Below are 22,222 nucleotides of genomic sequence, written 5' to 3'. Positions count from 1 at the left end.
AAGGGTGGAACCACGTGATTGAGGTTTTATAAGCATGAGCTGAGGAGTGTCTTGAAATATCAAAATCCCTCTGAAACAAGAGGAGCCCCCCAAAAAACTGCTGTTGTACTAAGGGGCGTAACCTGCTCCTGTGAGTGGAAGGCGCTATGGAGCAACCTGAGGACCTCTGCTTTTCCTAAGTTTCTAGTCCTCATGACCTGCAGAGAAAAACCTGGAGATGTGATGGGCATGTACGGTGGTGGAATGATTGGTAGATGCAGGTTGAAATTAGGAACTATGGCTCCAGTGCTCTGGGCTGCCCCATGCTTTAGGAACTTAGGAACTCCATGCCCCATGCTTTAGTAAAACTGCCTTATGTGGGGTCAGTCGGACCTACCTCAGTGTTGCCTGCACTGATTGCTAGTAGCAGCCAACTGGGAGGGACTCCTGTCTGAAATCTTGGAGAGCTGCTGCCAGTCCGGGTAGGCAGTAGTGAGCTTGATGGACTCAGTGACCTGACTTTAATAAGGCAAATTCCTGTGTCAAGGTTCGCACCTGACATCTGGAGAGCCACAGGTTCCCTGCCCTCTGCTTTTCTGGGCATTCGCTTTGGAGAAGAGAGCCTTAGAGATCATCCGGAGTCCCTATAATCCATTACAGTGGTACTTTAGTTCTCAAACACCTTGGTTCCGAAACACCGAAAACCCGGAAGTAAGTTTTTCCAGTTTTCAAACATTTTTCGGAAGCTGCTGTCGGCTATTGTTTCCGGAGCGCCTGCACCAATCAGAAGCTGCGCCTTGGTTTTCAAACATTTTGGAAGTCAAACAACTTCCGGAATGGATGAAATTTGGCACTTTTGTTTTTGCTATTTATTTTGCGTTTTTGTTTTTGAGGCTTTTTCGATTAATTTGTTTTTGTGACTGTGTGGAACCCAGTTCAGCTACTGATTGATTGATTGATTGATTGATTGATTGATTATGTGACTGCAGAAATGGATAAAAAGCCCCCCCATCCAAACAATGCAGGTAAGAAAAAATAATAATTTTAATTTTTATCATCTACAATACTGTCTTATTTTTTTTATAGTACGGTACACTGATTATTGCTTTCATTTTATGGATCAATGGTCTCGTTGGATAGTAAAATTCATGTTAAATTGCTGTTTCAGGGGTTGTTTTTAAAGGCCTGGAACAGATTAATCTGTTTTGCATTGCTTTCTATAGGAAAGCGCGCCTTGGTTTTGGAACGCTTTGGATTTGGAACAGACTTCTGGAACAGATTAAGTTTGAGAACCAAGGTACCACTGTAATTGAGAGCTGGACGAGTCCTACCATCACCGCAGCAGTACAGGAGCAAGCACACAGGAGAAGAGGGCCGTCTCCAAAGCAACAAGTGCTCAAATGGTGTCAGAAGTGGAGAAGGCTTTTTGTCCCGTGGGTTTAAAAGTGGCCAAGCTGCCCAGGAAGGAAAGAGCCCAGATGGCAAGATTTGGCCTGCAAGGGCCTCTCCTCCTGTTTCAACCTATTATTTGAGCAACGGGCCCCATCTAATTAACAGTAATTGCATTACCTAACGGTTAATTAGGTAATGGCTGGGCTGGCAGTTAACGTGAGCATGGATTTATAGGCATCATCAGAGAGGTGTCCTGAAATGTCAGGAGCCTCACAAATGGTCTGATTGGAAGTGCTTTTGGCATTCCTAACAAGCTACTCCACTGAATATAAACAAGATCTTTAAATTTGGGTTTCATAAGGCGTCTATTTGGACACAGCTGGGAATGCCTGCAGATTTGGAGTCTCTGCTAGCCAAGCTTTCTATTAGATTAGAGGGGGTGGGGGGAATTGGAAAGTGGAGGATGGGATGTCTGTGGCTTTCCCTGGTTGCCTGACCCCAACCCCAAGTCAGGAAGACGGCACGAAGGAAAAATTGACGGGCCCCCTCCAGACATCCTTTTTTATTACGCATTTGTGATCATCTGTGCTCACCCTACTCCCACTTTCAATATTTGTGTGGCTTTAAAAGAGGATTGGATACATTCATGAAAGAGAAAATGATCAATGGCTACTAGCAATAGCGGCTGTGCTCTGCTGCCATGGTTGGAGGCCGTGATGCTTGTGGATCCAATTTCTGGAAACCACAGAAGAGGAGAGTTGCTCTTGTGCTCGAATCCTGCTTGACGGTTTCCCATCTGGTTGGCCACTGCGGGAACAGGATGCTGGATACACACCTACCCACCCCTTCGGCTTGCTTTACATTCTTATGACTATGTGCTTTGGGGTTTTATTTCAGTCTACAACCATGAGGAGTAGGAACTTACTTTAAAAATTCAAGTATACATTGTACCCTCCCTCTGCCTCCGGCTTCTTGTAATTCTGAGGTAGGCACCACATTCTGTACTCTGTGACCCAACAGTGCTGGTGGAGACATCCAGGCCCTCTGATTCCTTGCACAATTCAGATGCCTTTTGCGGGTAAGACTTCCCAATCTGACTTGTTGCTGGCATCATCTGTCTCAAGAGACAATGGAGTGCACTTCTGGAGGTGAAGTCAAATCACTGTGTTAGCAGCACCAAAGTGACCTCCCCAGAGCGCAAGTCCGGATAGTGTGCCTGGAGGTCCTGGGCTGCCCAGGTCTTGCTGATGTGGTCCAAAGGAAAGCAGAGCAAGATGTCTGGCACCAACGTGGCTGCAGGAGTTGCTGGAAGGAGGCGTGCAAGGAGCCATCCAACCGTACTTAGGGACTCCACTCCAGATTTGTGTAGGGTTTACTCCTTAGCCTTTTCTTCTCCCAAAGAAGAAGCAGAGGTTTAGGATCAGAGTTTCCCTTCTCTTAGATGGGTTACCTTCCCAGTTTGACAAGCCCCATCTGCCCCTCACTTCCCTCTGCAGCAGGTATCGAAATTGCCTTCTTGACCTGCTTCTCAACCTGCTAGAAGAGGCATCCCCAAACTTCGGCCCTCCAGATGTTTTGGACTACAATTCCCATCATCCCTGACCACTGGTCCTGTTAGCTAGGGATCATGGGAGTTGTAGGCCAAAACACCTGGAGGGCCGCAGTTTGGGGATGCCTGTGCTAGAGCCTGTCTTTGCATGCAGAGGAAGCCCCTAACTCGCTGAAGGTTTGAGACCCATTGGCTACCTTCTCCTGGTTTAGCCGCCCAGACAAAGCCGATTCCCAGGGTGTGGCTGCAGTCTCACGCTGGCAGCTTCTAGGAGCCACAGGTGAGCGCGGGGTGGGGACCAAAGGTGGACAACCTATCCCAGAAGGAGCATGACGTGTCTCCCACCAGAGGTGCTACAAAACTTGACTGAGTGCTCCTTAAATGTGAGGGTGGCCACTGACTAGACAGTTTGGCTAGTTTGCACATTTGTACGCGGGTCTCTCCGGAGGCCTGTTTCCTCGACAGCCACCGCAAACAGCTTTGATACGAGCTTTGTCACGTCATCCTCCGGATGAAGAGCAGATGGTTTGGAAAATGAGCAGGATGGAGCTTGTGCAAGAAGAGCGGTGGTGGTTGCCATGTTCTCTCTGGTGGTGGCAGAAAGTAGTGCCTGTCTCCCCCTCCCTCCAGCAATCCCTGGCTGCATCGCTTGTTAGCACTGCTATTTATTAATGGATTCAATTTATATAGGCTACCCTTCCTCCCAAGAAGCTGAAGGCATTCTCTCTCTCTCTCTCTCTCTCTCTCTCTCTCTCTCTCTCTCTCTCTCTCTCTCTCTCTCTCTCTCTCTCTCTCTCTCTCTCTCTCTCTCTTGCATCCACACAGCCACCAATATTGCATTTAGCTCTGATTCCTGCATTGCAGGAGCTGGTGGCGCTGTGGTCTAAACCACTGTGCCTTTTGGGCTTGCCGATCGGAAGGTCGGCGGTTTGAATCCCCACAATGGGGTGAGCTCCCATTGCTCTGTCCCAGCTCCTGCCAACCTAGCAGTTTGAAAACACACCAGTGCAAGTAGATAAATAGGTACCAATGTGGTGCAAAGGTGAACAGCGTTTCCATGCATTCTGGTTTCCGTCACGTTGTCCTATTGCGCCAGAAGTGGTTTAGTCATGCTGGCCACATGACCCGGAAAGCTGTCTGTGGACAAACACCTGGTCCCTTGGCCTGAAAGCAAGATGAGTGCCGCAACCCCATAGTTGCTTTTGACTGGACTTAACTGTCCAGGGGTCCTTTACCTTTTGTATTTTTAATCTGGGCTAGAAGGCCCCTGGGCTCTCTTTCAATTCTGTAATTCCATAAGATTAGGCTAAGATTCAGTGAACTAGTCGTGGAATTGCAGAATTGTTCTGAAAACTAGCAGAAGGCAGTATTTTCTCCAAATCTCTCCATTTTGCAAACAGAAACCTTGAGGTTTTTTGTCCACTGGTGGGAAGTTCCTTTCCAAATGCACACACACTTATCCTGTACTGAAGGGGGGGGGGAACGCAACCTCTTAGGGCAGGCTTCCTCAGCCTCGGCCCTCCAGATGTTTTGAGACTACAATTCCCATCATCCCTGACCACTGGTCCTGCTAGCCCAGGGATCATGGGAGTTGTAGGCCAAAAAACATCTGGAGGGCCGAGTTTGAGGAAGCCTGTCTTAGGAAGTCACCATTCTTGTTTGTAGCCTTAAGTGCCTGAAGTTTTTATGGGCCTTTTAAGAAACAACAACAAAGAGAAAAAATGTAAATGCAAAGTAAACTAAACTTCCAGATGTTTAAAGATTTATCGGTCCCTTAGTTTCCATGGCAATAATGATGTCAGGCAGTGAGAATGTCAAAAGTCAGTAGCAGGCGGGGAGGAGGGCACATAGAAAGCTAAATAAATGGGAGGGGGGTCCCTTTTTTGTAAGAATAAGAAAAACTACCCCCAAATTAGCTTTGTGTTTAAAATAGCAAAGCTGCATAAAGGTCATGGGTTGGAATCTGCAGCATCTGCGATGGAATGAGAGTACATATACGTGGGAACCCAATGATCGAATGATACCATGAGTGATTTGGAGTGGGGATTTTTATTTTCCGGAGCATTCAAGGTTTCATTCCCCACCCCCACCCCTTCTTTTTAAAGTTCGCTGCCTATTTTCAAGATTTGTTGCATAATACGTAAGATTGGATTCGAACAATTTGATGACAGTGACGTCGACAAAGGCAGCAGAACCGTATTGTGATGGTTCGCACCGGAGAGGTGAAAGGAGCCATGCCTGAGGGTCACAGCCAGGCATAAAGACCAGTTTGGGAAGCTGTAGGAAGTATTTGATCAAGGATCATAGAATCATAGGATTGTAGGGACCATGAGGATCATCTAGCCCAACCCCCTTCAATGCAGAAATCTTCTTCCCAACTTGGTTCTTGAACCCACGACCCTGAGATTAAGAGTCTCACCTTCTACCTTAAGAGTTTCACCTTCTACCAACTGAGGAGGTCGGGGTAATAGGTCCATCCAGAAGTTCTTGGGTTTTTGTTTTTTTGTAATCTGGGGTGTTAAAATGCCTCCCCCACCCAGCTAAAGGTAACAGTCGTGGACGACTCTGGGGTTGCGGCACTCTCTGGGGTTGCGGCAATCTCAGGACCCAACCCACCCCCTCCATGGGTCCTAATGACAATGTTTACAACTGCATATCAGTTTGTTATCCAAATTTTAAGGTAAAGGTAAAGGAACCCCTTGACCATTAGGTCCAGTCGTGGCCGACTCTGGGGTTGCGACGCTCCTCTCGCGTTATTGGCCAAGGGAGCCAGCGTATAGCTTCCAGGTCATGTGGCCAGCATGACAAAGCCACTTCTGGCGAAACCAAAGCAGCACATGGAAACGCCGTTTACCTTCCCGCTGTAGCAGTACCTATTTATCTACTTGCACTTTGACATGCTTTCGAACTGCTAGGTTGGCAGGAGCTGGGACTGAGCAACGGGAGCTCACCCCATCTTGGGGATTCGAACCGTTGACCTTCCAATCGGCAAGCCCTAGGCTCAGTGGTTTAACCCACAGCACCACCCGCGTACCAAATAATTAGTAATGTTTTAAAACAGGAGCTATTGGGGGCAAGTGGACATTGCCAAGCCACAAGGGCATAGGAAGAGTCTGCTGGATCAGGCCAAGGGCCCATCTAGTCAAGCCTCCTGTTCTCAAAGTGGCCAAGCAGGTGCCCATTGTGGGAAACGAGCAAGCAGGATTCAAGCAAAAGAACAACAGTCTCCCCTCCTGCACTTTCCAGCACCTGGGGGCAGAGCATAGTCCTCATAGCTCGCATCCATCAGTAGCCCTCTCTTTCATTATTTTGTCCAATCCTCTTTTAAAGCCATCCAAGTTGGTGGCCATCACTGCCTCCTGCAGGAGGGAGTTCCACACATGTGATGTGTGAAGAAGTACGTTCTTTTCTCTGCCCTGAATCTTGCAACATTCAGTTTCATTGGATCTCGATGAGTTCTGGTGTTGCGAGAGAGGGGCGAAAAACCTTTCCCTTTCTCCATGCCTGTCAGTCAGTCAGCCTGCCTGGCTGCCACCCTCCTTCTGACCTTCTGACTGACCGAGCAACGAGAGCTCACCCCGTCGCGGGGATTCGAACCGCCGACCTTTCGATTGGCAAGCCCTAGGCTCTGTGGTTTAACCCACAGTGCCACCCGCGTCCCTCCCCCACCCAGCTACGTAATGCTAAAGGGAATCCCATGTGCCAATTGGGCACATTTGCTTTCACCCCTGACAACACGGTGCTGTTGGGTCAGTGTATCCACCAGGGTAAAAGACCCGTCTCCGGTCTACCATAGTTTGAGTAGCTGTATGTTTGGCCCCACAGGTTTAAATAGCAGTTTGGAAATGGATGGCAAGGTGGGGTGGGGGGTGGGTTGGGATAATTTGATCAGGAAAATGCTTGCGCCGTGGTTCCCCTGAATCGGGCCCTCTTCTTTTAGAAGGTAGCCTAGTGGTTAGAGTGGAGGGGAGAACCCTTTTCAGCTGGAAAGCCACATTCCTTCTGGGGCAATTTTAGGGGGACTGCATGGCAGGGCTGGGCAGGGCCAGAGGCAAAAGTGGGGAAAGGATCACAGATTCCCTACTGTTTGCCAGAGTGGCACACTGGATTGTAACCAGGCTTGTCCGCTGGCTGTTTTCAGAAGCGTACCAAAGCTCCCTTGAGCCCTTGTACTCTCAGCCCCTACCGCATTTCTAGCCCTCGCCAGAAGAGCTGAGCCAGAGTGGTGATCTGTTTGCGACCCTCTCGGTCCTGCCCCCTTGATGGGGGTCAACCTCACCAACCCCCAGGTATTCCCCAGTTTGTTTTATTTTTACTCTTTTTTTAAAAAAAAAATCATTGTGCATTATGTGCTTTGATGTTTTTCACCACTCTGGGATTTGCTTAAGCAAAGAGCAGGCGGAAAGCTCCCACAACAAAACGTGGGTTTTACCTGAGTTGTATAGGGAGCGGTGGTGAGATTGAGGCTTCTCGACATCGCCAGTAGAGCAGAGCCGCTTTATTTCATGAGTCAGCGTTAACAATCCTAACAAGCGCCAGTCGTCAGCTGGCCTCCAAGAGAGAGTTTCCCTTCGGGTTTTGTTTTGTTTGCAGTTCGTGGGAAGGAAGTTGCTGAGTCACGAGCAGATTTGAGCTTCTTTGCTCCTGGAGGAAGGCATTAACCCAGGCCGGGGGTCTTTTTTCCCAGCCAGAGGGTCAAATTCTGTTTAGGAAAACCATCCAAGGACCTTGCACCCATGATGGGCAGGGCCACGGGCAAAAGGTGATGGAACCACAAATGTAAATGTTATTTTTGTACAGTAGCCAAGTTTCTTCATTCTTCTCCACCCTCCATGCAGCCAAGGACACATTCCAGCCAGGCAAAAACACTTGACAAGAGAGCAAAGGACTTGTGAGGCCTGTGGCCTATGGCCTGTGGGGTGTGGCCTGGGAAGAGTCCCAAGGGCCAGATAGAGAAGCTTTCAGGGCCGCATTTAGCTCCTGGGACTGAGGTTCCACACCCCTGTACTAAGTTGTGATTTGGCTGTGATTCCTGCTTCGCAGGGGCGTTGGACTACATCAGTGCTTCCCAAACTGTTTTGGAATACAATTTCCATCATCTCTGACCAGTGGTCCTGCTAGCTAGGGATGATGGGAGTTGTAGTCTAACAACAGCTGGAGACCTAAAGTTTGAGCAACATTGGACTAGATGATGCTTTGGGCCCCTTCCAACTCTACAATTCTATGATCCTAAGTCAGCGGGAGCAATGGATGGTTAGGCACTAACCAGTCTCGATAGGTATGTGGCTTTTTCTGGGCACTGATAATCACCAGGCACTCCCATCTATATTGGCAGAAGTCGAACTCGTATCAGTTACAGCCTGGAACTTGGCAAATACCCGCCAGTGTTCAGCAAGCGGTTATCGGGTTATCAGCTGGAGGTGGGGAGAGGGCAAGGTTTTGTTTTGTTGTGCACCCAACCCAAAGAAGAAGTGTCAGTGGAATGGAGTGGGTGGGTGTGCGCGAGCGCACGCACGCACGCACGCGCAAGAATGCAACAGCAACTCCAGCACTGAGAGCAAAAGTTGGCTCCATCTGGCACAGGGGTGGGCAACTCCCAAGAGACTGTGATCTACTCACAGAGTTAAAAACTGGCGGTGATCTACCCCCTTTTTGGAGGTTCAGGTCAACGATGTTGAGCTTTTTTTTTAAGGAAGGGGAGCCATGTTTTGGGGGATCCATTCAAAGTTTTTGAGCTTTTTTGGGGGGAGAAGGAAAGCTGTTTCTTTGGGGTGCAGGGAAAAATGCAATATTGTTCAGCTGCTTTGGGGGGAGCCAGTGATCTGCCAGTGATCTACCAGAGACGTCCAATGATCTACCGCAGCGTTTCTCAACCGCTGTTCCGCGGCACACTAGTGTGCCGCGAGACGCTGGCTGGTGTGCCGCGACGTGCGGCGACGAGAAGGGCGATTTGCATTGTCACGTGCCTGGCGGCCGCCAATAACCAACACTAACCCACCGGAAAGCAATATTTCTCCTCCTCTTTCCCAAAGCTCAATGCAAACGAGCCTGGCGGCCGCCAATACACAACACTAACCCGCCGGAAAGCAATATTTGGCAAGTGTTTCTTACAGTCATAATTATAATATAGGGCGGCACAGAGTTAAATTTTTTAACTTTTTTAATGGTGGTGTGCCTCGTGATTTTTTTTCACGGAACAAGTGTGCCGTGGCCCAAAAAAGGTTGAGAAACACTGATCTACCGGTTTGCCTGTTGGATGTACCTGCTCTACTGCACCATTCATGCCAACGGAGGCTCCTCCTCAACACAAAGAGCGCCCTTGGATATTCCAGGACAAAATGGTCCTTCCTGGTCTTGTTTTGCATCGCAGCCAAATCCTAAGGGAGATGTTTGAGCATCTCCTGACAGGTTAATTTGTATTTCTTTTGCAATGCAAAACAGTTGTGGGACTTCCAGTTTGATCAGAGGAAGAGCCTTAACCCTTACTTCTTCTGCTCTCCTCTGCCTCGAGATTGCACACATGGCTTTTCGGGGAAACACAGTAGTGGTGACCCATAATGTGCTCTCCTCCCCCGCCCCGCTTCTTTTTCCACCAAGAAGGATTTCTTAAAACTAGAACAGGGGACTTGTGGTGCAGGTGTTTCTGGGCTTGGGGGAAGAAAATAAATCCACTCTGAATGTAAAGGCAAACCAACCACACCTGTGCTTTCGGAAACACTCGTACGCAAACTGAAACACAGCCACGCTTCAGAATCCATACTGTGAATTGCAGTTTCTCCAGCCAGGCTACATGCACTATGGGAAGATGTGTTTAATGTGTGTATATTAAAGGTAAAGGGGCCCCTGACCATCAGGTCCAGTCGTGTCCGACTCTGGGGTTGCGGCACTCATCTCGCTCTATAGGCCGAGGGAGCCGGCGTTTGTCCGCAGACAGCTTCCGGGTCATGTGGCCAGCATCACAAAGCTGCTTCTGACGAACCAGAGCAGTGCATGGAAATGCCGTTTACCTTCCCGCGGGAGCGGTCCCTATTTATCTACTTGCACTTTGACATGCCTTCGAACTGCTAGGTTGGCAGGAGCTGGAACCGAGCAACGGGAGCTCACCCCGTTGCAGGGATTTGAACCGCCGACCTTCTGATCAGCAAGCCCTAGACTCTGTGGTTTAACCCACAGCGCCACCTGGGTCCCTTGTGTGTATATTAGTCTGATTAAAAAGTGAGTTATATTTTAGGAAATGGGTTTGCCAAAAAAATTGGGCAAAATTGCATACAAAAATCACTCGCAAACTGCTGGTGAATTTTCATGATGACATAATAATAATAATAATAATAATAATAATAATAATAATAATAATACAGTCATACCTTGGTTTAAGTACACTTTGGTTTGAGTACTTTCAGTTTAAGTACTCCGCAGAACTGTCTGGAACGGATTAATCCACTTTCCATTACTTTCAATGGGAAAGTTCGCTTCAGGTTAAGTACACTTCAGGTTAAGTACGGACTTCCAGAACCAATTACACTCATACTTTGGGTTAAGTATGCTTCAGGTAGAGTACTCTGCGGACCCGTCTGGAACGGATTAATCCACTTTCCATTACTTTCAGTGGGAAAGTTCGCTTCAGGTTAAGTATGCTTCAGGTTAAATACAGAACCAATTGTGTACTTAAACCGAGGTACCACTGTAATAATAACAGCAACCTCATGTGGAAAACTGAACTTAAAATGGGGGTGGGAATGAGAAAGGGAGGAATATTGAAATTGGCATATTACCCCATCCCTATTGAAGGGTGGAATTTACAAGTATATAAAGGTTAAGAATAAATTAATGGAGTGTCTGTCTGTCTCTTCTCTTCTCTCCATAGTCACTTCAGATCAAATTGAGAATCTGCATCGGCGATTCAAGCAGCTAAGTGGGGATCAGCCAACTATTCGGTACAGTATTACCTATTCTTAGCCCTATATCATAATGGATTTATTCAGTGCATTTCTTCTAAAGCAGGCATCCCCAAACTTCAGCCCTCCAGATATTTTGGACTACAATTCCCTCTTTCCCGACCACTGGTCCTGTTAGCTAGGGATCGTGGGAGTTGTAGGCCAAAACATCTGGAGGGCCGCAGTTCTAAAGAGATGTTTACGGGTACTCTCATTTTGACTCAAGGAAATCACCATTTTGTAGTTCAAATAGGGGGAAATAAATACAGTAAATGGACAAAATTACAAAGATTCACAAAATGTTTAAGGGTGTGCATACCCCTGCGTCCCCCCAGGAAAAAAAAAGCACTGGATTTGTTCTCCGAGTGTGGATACTTAAGGAAGCCCAAAGCTAGGAAGGTTCACATGTCACATGAAGTAGGGCTGCCAGAAGTCGGGAATTTCCTGGACATAAGCGGGTAAACAGTGTCTGGGCGGAAATCACTTGAATGTCTGGGGAAATTCGTTTTTTTACGAATTTCCTTTAAAATACTGTAGCTCTCTCTCCCTTGAGATTTTTTTTGTGAGGGAAAGCTCAACAACTTTTGTGTCCAGATTTTCACTTTTTGAAATACGGCAACCCTACATTAAGCAACTGTACAACCTGTGTACAGAAGTAGCTGAGTCGTATGCACATAACAGTTATTCCTATGGAACTTCCAACAAGTGTAGAGTCCTCTATACCTGCATACATGATACTTGAGCTGTACAGACAAACAAGAATTCACGATTTCACGCAAACACTTGTACATGCATGCATATGGACAGCTTGTACCTGTGTTCAGGGTAATAATGTGTGAACAAGCCTAGTCTCATCCATGCAGCAGACGGAGGTGTCTGGACGTCTTGAGGGTGACAGGAGAGAACCCAAATGTTGAAGTAGTACAAAAAGGTTTAAGGAGGGGATAAACCCACATGAGTGAACTTGTACACCGCTTGGATAATTTTTTTGATCAAGCAGTTTACAAATTGTTGGGTTTTTTTTGGGGGGGAATAACCCACCACCCTTTTCTATCATTCCAATGAGGACTGGGGGTGCTCAGTAGGCATGGGATGCTGTCTAGGTGTGTTTTTGGTGGGGAGGGGGGTGGAATGAAAAATGAGCGAGGGGCAATGGGATGGAGTATCCCGAAAGATGGCGTGGCTGGCGAGCTGAAACCCCGGAGCAGTGGTTCCCTAACTCCCCCCCACACACACTTGAAAATTGCTGGTCTTGGTAGACCACGCCGTGATTAAATTCTCCCCCTTTTGTAGCAATTGTAATGCACTGTGTTATTTATTTCATTTTATCGTATTGCGATTTGAATTCTGTGCCGTTGGGATTGCAATACAACAAAATGCAATAGATAATAAAAGAAGCAATAAAAACACTATTAAAAACCAATATGAATGATGAATGCAATGGATGTGCCAGCTCCTTGTCTTCAACCACAAATCAAAGGCTCACCACGGAACAGCTGGAGGAGGTTTTTGGACCGCAGTCTGGGAAAGACCTCGCTGGAGCGCTCCATGCTGCAACATGTTGATACTTTTAACAGGGAATGTGCTGCATTCTTAGGAAGATACCGTCCACTCTGGCTAGCAGCAGCTCTCTAAGATTTGGAGCAGGTATCTTTCCCAGGCCTGGAGATGCTGGGGATTAGAATAATAGAATCCTAGCATTTTAGAGTTGGAAGGGACCACAGCAGTCATCTAGTCCAACCCCCTGCAATGCAGGAATCTTTTGCCCAACGTGGGGCTCGAACCCACGACACTGAGTTGAAGAGTCTCATGCCCTACCGGCTGAGCCATGTGATTGAACTGAACAGCCTTTTGCATCCTCTACCTCTGAGTAATAGCCCATTCCCAGTGCACCAGGAATAGATGATTTGTGACCCTCTAAATTAGTGGCTTTCAAAGGTCACAGACTCCCCTTTGAAGATCTGAGCTATGGACCCCTCCACCCTGAAAAATCCACACCTACACATGAAACATTGCATACAATTTATTTTATTGCATTGTGTGGGTGGGGGCAACACCTTTTTGCCCCTGGTTGATGGACTCCCCTGATGAAGCCCATCCATGGAGCACAGGCTAGTCATCCCTGTTCTGTATGATTTTGTACTCCAGCTCCCATCATGTCTGACCCGCTGGTTGGGGCTGATGAAGAGCCATTGTCTTTACTGGGCAGGAAGAACAGATGGACTGGACACAAGACAGCTTCCCCTGTTGCACAGCCAACTTCACAGGGAAGGGTGCAATGTGGAGACTGGTCCTTGTCAAGGTCTGTCCTGGGCTGATCATCCCATCAGATAACGGCTTGCTAATCAATTGGCTGCTTTCTGCCCTGTTCTCTCCCGTAATGAGATTTTGCTCCTCCAGGCCAAACCCCAGATGGCTCTCTCGAAAGCACAGGCCTTTCTCCGTACAAGGCTTGCAGCTTTTGTGGGGAAGCAGGCAAGGCCATCGATCAGGAGGAAGGCCAGTGTGGTGTGGTGGTTAAGAGCGGTAGACTCATAATCTGGAGAACCGGATTCGCGTCCCCACTCCTCCAAATGCAGCTGCTAGGTGACCTTGGGCTAGTCACACTTCTTTGAAGTCTCTCAACCCCACTCACCTCACAGCGTGTTTGTTGTGGGGGAAGAAGGGAGAGGAGAATGTTAGCTGCTTTGAGACTCCTTCGGGTAGTGATAAAGCGGGATATCAAATCCAAACTCTTCTTCTTTCCTGCTCCTGCCACTAACCCATGACCTAGTGCCTTATCGCCGACTGGGTGGTGAATCACAGGGAGAGGAATCTACAACACCCATAATCGAAGAAGAAGAAGAAGAAGAAGAAGAAGAAGAAGAAGAAGAAGAAGAAGAAGAAGAGGAGGAGTTTGGATTTGATATCCTGCTTTATCACTACCTGAAGGAGTCTCAAAGCGGCTAACCATCTCCTTTCCCCTCCACCCCCACAACAGACACCCTGTGAAGTGGGTGGGGATGAGAGACTTCAAAGAAGTGTGACTAGCCCAAGGTCACCCAGCAGCTGCATGTGGAGGAGTGGGGACGCGAACCCAGTTCACCAGATTACGAGTCCACTGCTCTTAACCACTACACCACACTGGCTCTCACGTTGAACCGTTGGGGCTGATGGGAGTTGGGAGTCCCAGCAACACTGGCTCCTCATCCTTGGTCCAGATCAGGGAGAGGGGGAACTTCTAGCTCTCCAAAGGATGCTGGAGTAAAACTCCCATTGGCCCCAGCAAGCACAGCCATTGCCCAGCGTAGATGGGAGTTGTGGTTCAATAAATGCTGGGTCTTGATGCTTATTGGGGAAGGGGAGCGGTGTTTTGAAATGTTGGCTCCCAACTCCTATCCATAGTTCGATGTCAAGTGAGAGGGATTGTTTCCTTCCCTGGTTTCTCCTGCTGCTGCTCAGCCGGCCGGCCTCCACCTGTGCTGCACAGCAGGTTGACCTTTCTGCAGGAAATGTACAAACGGGTTCAGGCAGAGTCGCAGCGGAGACCGAGGAGGCTTGCTCTGTAAGGGGGCAGATGCCCTGCCAAGAGGCAGGAGGGAACCCGCTTCGCCCCTTCCCTAGAAAACCAGCGGAGAGATCCTGAGGTCGCTGGGAAAAGGAACCTATCATCCCGTTTGCAAAAGAGTCTTGCAGGCATCAGGGGTGTGCCGCAGTGGCTGAGAGGCCAGGCCTGGAATAGCACAGAAATATAGTGCCTTGTTGTTGCTAGGAAGAGGGGAGAAATCATATTTGTCCATTTATGTACTGGTATCACATTATTACCTCCCGTCTTTTCTTCCAAGGAGCTCAAGGAGGTGGTGTACGTGGTTCCCTCCCCCCCTCCCCATTTCCATCCTCACAACAACCCTGTGAGGTAGATTATTAGGCAGAGAGGCGGCGATTGGCCAAAGGTCACCCAGTGACCTTCATGGCTGAATGGGGATTCGAACCTTGGCCTCCCAAGTCCTAGTTCGGCACTCTAGTCATCACACCACATTGGCTATTAGAACTATTATTTAGTTAGTTAGTTATTGAACTTATATCCCTCTGCTCTTCCCCAAGGAGCCAAGGGTAGCAAACTGGGGAAAGCAAAGCAAAGCATTCTATAAAACAGTTCAAAACTTTCCCAAAGCCATGAACCTAAAATCTTCAAAATGTAAAAACAAAACCAAAGCAAACCTGAGCTCTGCCTCTGAGCCATGACCCTGTGCTGAGGAGATCGTCCATTTGTCTTCAGAAACCTTTCTCTCTCACACTCACTTTCTCTCTCTCTCTCTCTTTGTCCCTTTTCTACTTCTGCAGCAAGGAGAACTTTGATCGCGTCCCTGATCTGGAGTTCAATCCAATTAGATCCAAAATTGTCCATGCCTTTTTTGACAAGAGGTAATGTCGAGGGTGCTTGACCTCCCTGGGGGGGGGGGTTGTTCTCCATAGCAACAAGAACTGTGCAGCTCTCCTTAACCTCGAATCCCTCTCCACACATCAGCCATTAAAAAAACGGCAAAGTGCATAAACAAGCACCTAAAAACCAGTCATTGATTTGAGGCAGCTTCTCTGTCCTGTTTTTCAATGCTGCTGCTAAAGGCTGCTTTTGTTCGGCAGAATTAAAGACGTGTCATTTCATTAGGCAGACTTGTCGATAGAACCAACCATTTCAAGAACATTCTGATAATTTTATTATCCCTACTGTTTTTTAAGGTCTGGTTTTATTGCCATTCTTCTTTTATTCTGGTGAATATTTTATTGCATTTTATGTAAACGGCTTAGTAAAAGGTAAAGGGACCCCTGACCATTAGGTCCAGTCGTGTCCGACTCTGGGGTTGCGGCGCTCATCTCGCATTATTGGCCGAGGGAGACGGCGTACAGCTTCCAGGTCATGTGGCCAGCATGACAAAGCTGCTTCTGGCGAACCAGAGCAGCGCACGGAAACGCCGTTTACCTTCCCGCCGGAGTGGTTCCTATTTATCTACTTGAACTCTGACGTGCTTTCGAACTGCTAGGTTGGCAGGAGCTGGGACCAAGCAACAGGAGCTCACCCCGTCGTGGGGATTCGAACCGCCGACCTTCTGATCGGCAAGCCCTAGGCTCTGTGGTATAGACCACAGTGCCACCTGCGTCCCTTAGAGCTATTATTAATTACTACTACTACTACTACTACTACTACTACTACTTATTATTATTATTATTTATACCCTGCCCATCTGGCTGGGTTTCCCCAGCCACTCTGGGTGGCTTCCAACAAAAGATTAAAAATACATTAAAACATCAGCCATTAAAAACTTCCCTAAACAGGGCTGTCTTCAGATGTTTTCTAAACGTCAGATAGTTGGTTATTTCTTTGACATCTGATGGGAGGGCATTCCACAGGGCGGGTGCCACTACTGAGAAGGCCCTCTGCCTAATTCCCTGTAACTTCGCTTCTCGCAGTGAGGGAACTGCCAGAATTCAGTGGTCTATAAATCTTGCTAAATAAACAAAATCCCAAACATTGGCCCGCTTTCCCTGGGTGCCTTCCAACTTGCATGAGAAGGATGAGACTATCAGTGGCTTACTAGCCACAATGGCTGTGCTCTGCCTCCATGGTGAGAAACAGGATGCACTTCACACAGCGCCTAGTTAAACTGTGGAACTCACTGCCACAGGAGGCAGTGATGGCCACAAAGCTGGATAGCTTCAAAAATGGGTTTGTGCAGATTCATGCACAATAGAAGACGTATCAATGGACACTGGCCATGGTGGCTTAGCTCTCCTTCCAGAGTTGGAGGCAATAATCCTTTGAATACCAGTTGCTGGAAACTAATCCAGAATGCAGCAGCTAGACTGGTGACTGAGAGTGGCTGCCGAGACCATGTAACACCTGAAAGGCCTACATTGGCTCCCAGTACGTTTCAGAGCACAATTCAAAGTGTTGGTGCTGACCTTTAAAGCCCTAAACGGCCTCAGCCCAGTATACTTGAAGGAGTGTCTCCGCCCCTATCGTTCTGCCCGGACACTGAGGTCCAGCTCCGAGGGCCTTCTGGCAGTTCCCTCGTTGCAAGAAGCCAAGTTGCAGGGAACCAGGCAGAGGGCCTTTTCGGTAGTGGTGCCTGCCCTGTGGAACGCCCTCCCATCAGATGTCAAGGAAATAAACAACTATCGATGCCTTTTAGAAGACATCTGAAGGCGGCCCTTTTTAGGGAAGCTTTTAATGTTTGATGTTTTATCGAGTTTTTAATATTCTTTTGGGAGCCAGAGTGGCTGGAGAAACCCAGCCAGATGGGGGTATTAATAATAATAATAATAATAATAATAATAATAATAATAATAATAATAATAATAATAATAAACCACAGAAGGGGAGTGTTCTCTTGTGAGCAGGTCCAGCTTGCTGGTTTCCCAAAGGCCAGTGTGAGAAAAGGATGCTAGGCGTGATCTAGAAGGCCCTTCTTATGCCCAGTGCTGTTGCTGCCATTTTTTATTTATTTTTATTTTTGCAACATCCACATGGTTTCATCCTCAAAATGCCAGTGCATGCTTTTTAAAAGCTGTTGACCTAGATTTCAGCTTGCCACAGAAAATCCAGTTAGTCAGACCAGCTCATCACTCCTCTGCAGTTACTGTAGGTGTAGACAATTGTTAGCAGTTTGGGGTCTTGGGCTGTGTGTGTGATGTATTCCATTCTTCTATGGATTTGATTCCAAATGGCATTTGCCACATTTAAATTCTGTAAGTAAACAATTTAACCTCTGCTTATTTTATCAGAGTTTATATACTGCTTGATTATAAGCAGAAAGGAAAATCTCAAAACAGTTTACCGAAATAATAGAACAATGACGTTATCGGTAAAGACGCTTATTTGAAGCTTTCAAATTAAAATCAGTGATCAGCTAAAAGCAGATTAAAAACACAGGTCGGCATTCTACATATTTGTATAGGCTTGCCTTAAAAAGAAAAAAAAGGCTTTTAGCTGTTGCTGGAGAGGCACCTGCCTCGTGTCAATAGGCAGGGAGTTCCAAAGTTTGAGTGTTGCCACAATGAAAGATTTGAGTTCTTACAAATGTGTTGATTTTATTCAAATGTCTGGGACACCCCTACACAGCAGCCAACCCATTTCTAAATAAGGCTGTCTTTACACACTTTCCTCCCCCCACCCTCCCCCCCAAAAGCGCAGGGACCGGTGGGTGTGTAGAACAAGGGTTGCCAACACGGTCTAGGTCTGCATTGGAAGGATTGAGGGCTCTACATTAGGTGTTCCTCATGTTGAAAGTGTTCTGAGTGCTTTCGTGCCGATAGGAACCTGCGAGAATCATCGGACGGGTTGGCGGAGGAGATCAACTTCGAAGACTTCTTGACGATCATGTCCAATTTCAGGCCCATTGAGATGGACATGGACGACGAGCAGCTCGATCGATTCCGGAAGAAGAAGCTAAAATGTAAGGTGCTCCGCTTTCTCAATCTAGCGGAGAAACTTTTTCCTATCGAGGGCCACATTCCGTTCTGGACAAATGAAGGTGCTTTGGATAAAGAACTGATCCTGTACTTATGGAGAGCTGCTAGGGTGGCTATTGTAGAAATAGGTTTGTTTTTTTTAAAAAAAAAGAACTCTTTGGAGGGATTAAATAAGGATTTATGGCACAGTCAGAATCTGGTCCATAGCTATTGTGGAAAAAATAAGTTGAAGGTTAAGGTATACCGGAGGACACCCCTCCCCTCTTCCCTGCCCATCATTTTCAACCAGGGGGTGAAAACTTATTTCATGACAGTGATAATGTTCAAAGGCCTCCTGGCATTCTTGGTGACTTTTCACTGTCACGTGAGAACATCGTAAGACCTTGAGGGCAATATCCCGAGATTTATAAGTAAAGCAAATCCTATATTTTAAGAAAGAATATGTTTATACGCTCCAATATCAGTAATTGTTCTCCCCCCCCTCCATGGGCCATGAATGAGATGACCCACATTGATAATTTCCTTTTTGGTCCGTGTGTGTTTAATTTTCATTTTTCATTCAAGCTGCAGTTATTTTTGGAAGTCATTAAATTTTATGTTCTTGATTTTGCACACCCATACACACCCACACCCTTCCCCTGCACAAGAGCTCTGTTGGTGTTTGATACAGTCCCTGGTTTGAACTGTTAGGCTCAGTTACCATTGTGTGGGGTAAATGTGAGATTTGAAGGAATTTATTCCATGCATAGGACTGTGCTTTTAAGCTGCTTATTATGTCTTCTCTCCCCTAGTTCTTTTCCACATGTACGATGCAGACAGTGACGGCAAGATCACTCTGCAGGAATACAGGAATGTAATGTATTATTATTATTATTATTATTATTATTATTATTATTATTATTACTGATTATTACAGTCATACCTTGGTTTAAGCAGTGTTTCCCAACCAGTGTGCCTCCAGATGTTTTGGGACTACAACTCCCATCATTCCTGACCACTGGTCTTGCTAGCTAGGGATGATGGGAGTTGTAGTCCCAAAACATCTGGAGGCACACTGGTTGGGAAACACTGGGTTTAAGTATGCCTCGGTTTGAGTACTTTCAGTTTAAGTACTCCTTAGACCTGTCTGGAATGGATTAATCCACTTTCCATTACTTTCAACGGGAAAGTTCGCTCCAGGTTAAGTACGGACTTCCAGAACCAATTACACTCATACTTCAGGTTAAGTATGCTTCAGGTTGAGTACTCCGCGGACCCGCCTGGAACGGATTAATCCACTTTCTATTACTTTCAATGGGAAAGTTCGCTTCAGGTTAAGTACAGACTTCCGGAACCAATTGTGAACTTAAACCGAGGTACCACTGTATTATTATTATTAATATTATTATTATTGATTTATTTATTTGGGCTCCCTTAACTGCACTTTCAACGACCCAGCACCTCTTCTCCTCCTCCAACCGGTTTGCACCTTGCTTCTGCCCTCCAGGTTGTGCAAGAGATGCTTTCAGGGAACCCCCACCTGGATAAGGAATCGGCGAGGTCCATCGCAGACGGAGCCATGATGGAGGCTGCCAGCATCTGCGTGGGGCAAATGGTAGGCTGAGCGCAACACTGCAGATGACCAGCACACGGTCATTGCGAGGCGAGGAAGGGACGTAGCTCAGTGGTAGAGCATCTGCTTGCCCGCAGGAGGTCCCAGGCTCAATCCCCATCTTCCAGATAGTGCTTGGAAAGGTGGGTGGAGAGGTACAAAGCAGGATTGAACTCCCCATACACCCAATGATGCAATTCACTTTTTGCAGCTGTGTGTTTCTCTGCCCCCACACCTGACATCAGGTGTGTGGCATGGGGGGGTGTTTTCAGAAGAAAAAAATGGACTGGTGGACCAGGTTTGGCCCAGGTTCCCCACCTATTTTAATGTTGAGTTGTGTTTTTCCTCGATTGTGCATTATGGTTGTGCTGCAAGCCATTTTAGGAAAACATTGGCATGTAGGTTTTTGCTTTGAGTTAAGAAGTAAGAGGACTGGGTGCAAGGGGCAGGGCCCCGCCCTCCGTTTTTCCTCTGCCCTCATAGGACTTTCACTGCTCGACGTAATGTTTCTGTTCTTGTTGCAGGAGCCGGATCAAGTATATGAGGGAATCACATTTGAAGACTTCCTTAAGGTTATAAATTGATGCTAACCCTATTGCTTGGCAGAAGTGATGGAGACCAACCTGTGGGAGGGGTGGGGGCAGGAGAGTGAGAGAGACAGAGAGGAGGGACACAGTGCTAGGCTTTCTGTTCCCTCTAAAATTGGATCCTGTTTTATGGGTTTAAATCACCTTAACCCTGCTTAATATGGTGGGTGGTGGTTTTTTTTGCTGTTTTATTGGTTTTAGGCTGCATTTAATGATCTTTTCCCCCTGTTAAATTGCACGTTGCTTGAGAGATTTTAAAAACATAAAGCTGTTATATAAATGCTTCTAAATAGGATGCTCCTTCCGCTTTCCTTGACAGCAAGAACTGTTTGAGGAAGGGACCTGATACTGGGAGGGCAAAGTGGGGGAGCCTTCCCCATCGGAGACCTTTGGTCCATTAGGGATGGTTCAGATTTTTTGCATCAGACAAGGGCAGGGACAGGTTTGACTGGCTTGCTAACAAGACTATTCCCCTCCAGCTCTATGACTCGAGTGCACTCATAAGAGTAAAGGTAAAGGGACCCCTGACCGTTAGGTCCAGTCGCGGACGACTCTGGGGTTGCGGCACTCATCTCGCTTTACTGGCCGAGGGAGCTGGCGTACAGCTTCCGGGTCATGTGGCCAGCATGACTAAGCCACTTCTGGCAAACCAGAGCAGCGCACAGAAACGCCGTTTACCTTCTCGCCGGAGCGGTACCTATTTATCTACTTGGACTTTGTGCTGTCAAACTGCTAGGTTGGCAGAAGCAGGGACCAACTCTCCCCGGCACAGGGATTCGAACCGCCGACCTTTGGATCGGCAAGCCCTAGGCTCAGTGGTTTAACCCACAGTGCCACCCGCGTCCCGCACTCATAAGAGTAGCAGATACCAAATCTGCAGTTTATCGGCAACCGGCCTTAGTTTATGGTCCGCAGCATACAAAGGGCCCCTACCCTGCCCTCATGGCTCAAGCTTGCTTTTGTTGCCTCTCCACCGGCAGATCTGGGAAGGGATAGACATCGAGACCAAGATGCACGTCCGCTTCCTGACCATGGAGCCGATCGCGATGTGCTACTGACCCCGGAGAAGCTGGGACTGAGGTGTTGGTGCCTTCTGGAGCGACCTGGGGCGGAAACCGTCAGGCGGTCGATACGGGTATTAAGGGGGAACTGCATCTCCCATGGCTGGGGCAGTTTTTTTGGGCGGAGGTAGCAGGGTTAGGAGTTGATGTGCCTGGCTTTGGCTTTACAGCTATTTTCTCTCTCTCTTGTCTACACTAAAAAGCCTCAAATCATCAATAAAGCAGGTTTTGTTTTTAATTCTTGGCAGAAGCTTGTTTACTTGTGGATCCTGGGATCAGATACAGTATGGGACTCAACTTTTAAAAAAACAAAAAAACTGGGTGCCCTTCTTAACCAAGGGTGAGGAATCAGATCCAGATTATTTTGCATCTATCTAATACATACACACACACACACACATACAGTGGTACCTCTACTTACGAATGACTTGACTTACGAATGTTTCTACTTACGAACGGAGCTTGGATGCTGTTTAGATAGGATTTTTTCTACTTACGAATTTTTAGATAGGGTTGCTTCGACTTACGGATTTTTTCTCCCAATGCATTCCTATGGGATTCGGCTTACAAATTCTTTCGACTTACGAATGTGCGTTCGGAACGCATTAAATTCGTAAGTAGAGGTACCGCTGTATATAGGAAAGAGATTTCTGTCTGTTGTCCTCTATGTGTCTTAAAAT

The 22,222-nt window shown here is 47.3% G+C and overlaps 1 protein-coding gene across 7 annotated transcripts in view; it reads left to right on the top strand.

Annotated features, from left to right (window-relative positions):
• TESC (tescalcin) overlaps window positions 1-21,780 on the top strand; it is a 41,001-nt gene extending 19,221 nt beyond the window's left edge. For 2 of the 7 annotated variants that reach the window (XM_088659823.1, XM_035098563.3), the window contains 8 exons: window positions 10,785-10,854; window positions 13,003-13,156; window positions 15,178-15,258; window positions 18,148-18,287; window positions 19,095-19,156; window positions 19,790-19,897; window positions 20,419-20,466; window positions 21,462-21,780. In XM_088659823.1, the coding sequence (XP_088515949.1) occupies window positions 13,011-13,156; window positions 15,178-15,258; window positions 18,148-18,287; window positions 19,095-19,156; window positions 19,790-19,897; window positions 20,419-20,466; window positions 21,462-21,539 (663 nt within the window). In that variant the 5' untranslated portion in view covers window positions 10,785-10,854; window positions 13,003-13,010 and the 3' untranslated portion in view covers window positions 21,540-21,780. Of the gene's footprint in view, window positions 1-1,202; window positions 1,277-10,784; window positions 10,855-13,002; window positions 13,157-15,177; window positions 15,259-18,147; window positions 18,288-19,094; window positions 19,157-19,789; window positions 19,898-20,418; window positions 20,467-21,461 lie in introns of all 7 variants that reach the window. The other 5 variants (XM_088659825.1, XM_035098565.3, XM_088659824.1 and 2 more) reach the window with 4 other exon arrangements.
• The last annotated feature ends 442 nt before the right edge of the window (window positions 21,781-22,222 follow it).

The sequence above is a fragment of the Zootoca vivipara genome, chromosome 16 (assembly GCF_965207765.1).
Source record: "Zootoca vivipara chromosome 16, rZooViv2.hap1.1, whole genome shotgun sequence".
Taxonomy (NCBI): Eukaryota; Metazoa; Chordata; class Lepidosauria; order Squamata; family Lacertidae; genus Zootoca; species Zootoca vivipara.
The sequence above is the reverse complement of the archived record's forward strand: the minus strand, read 5'-3'. Positions and strand labels throughout refer to the sequence as shown.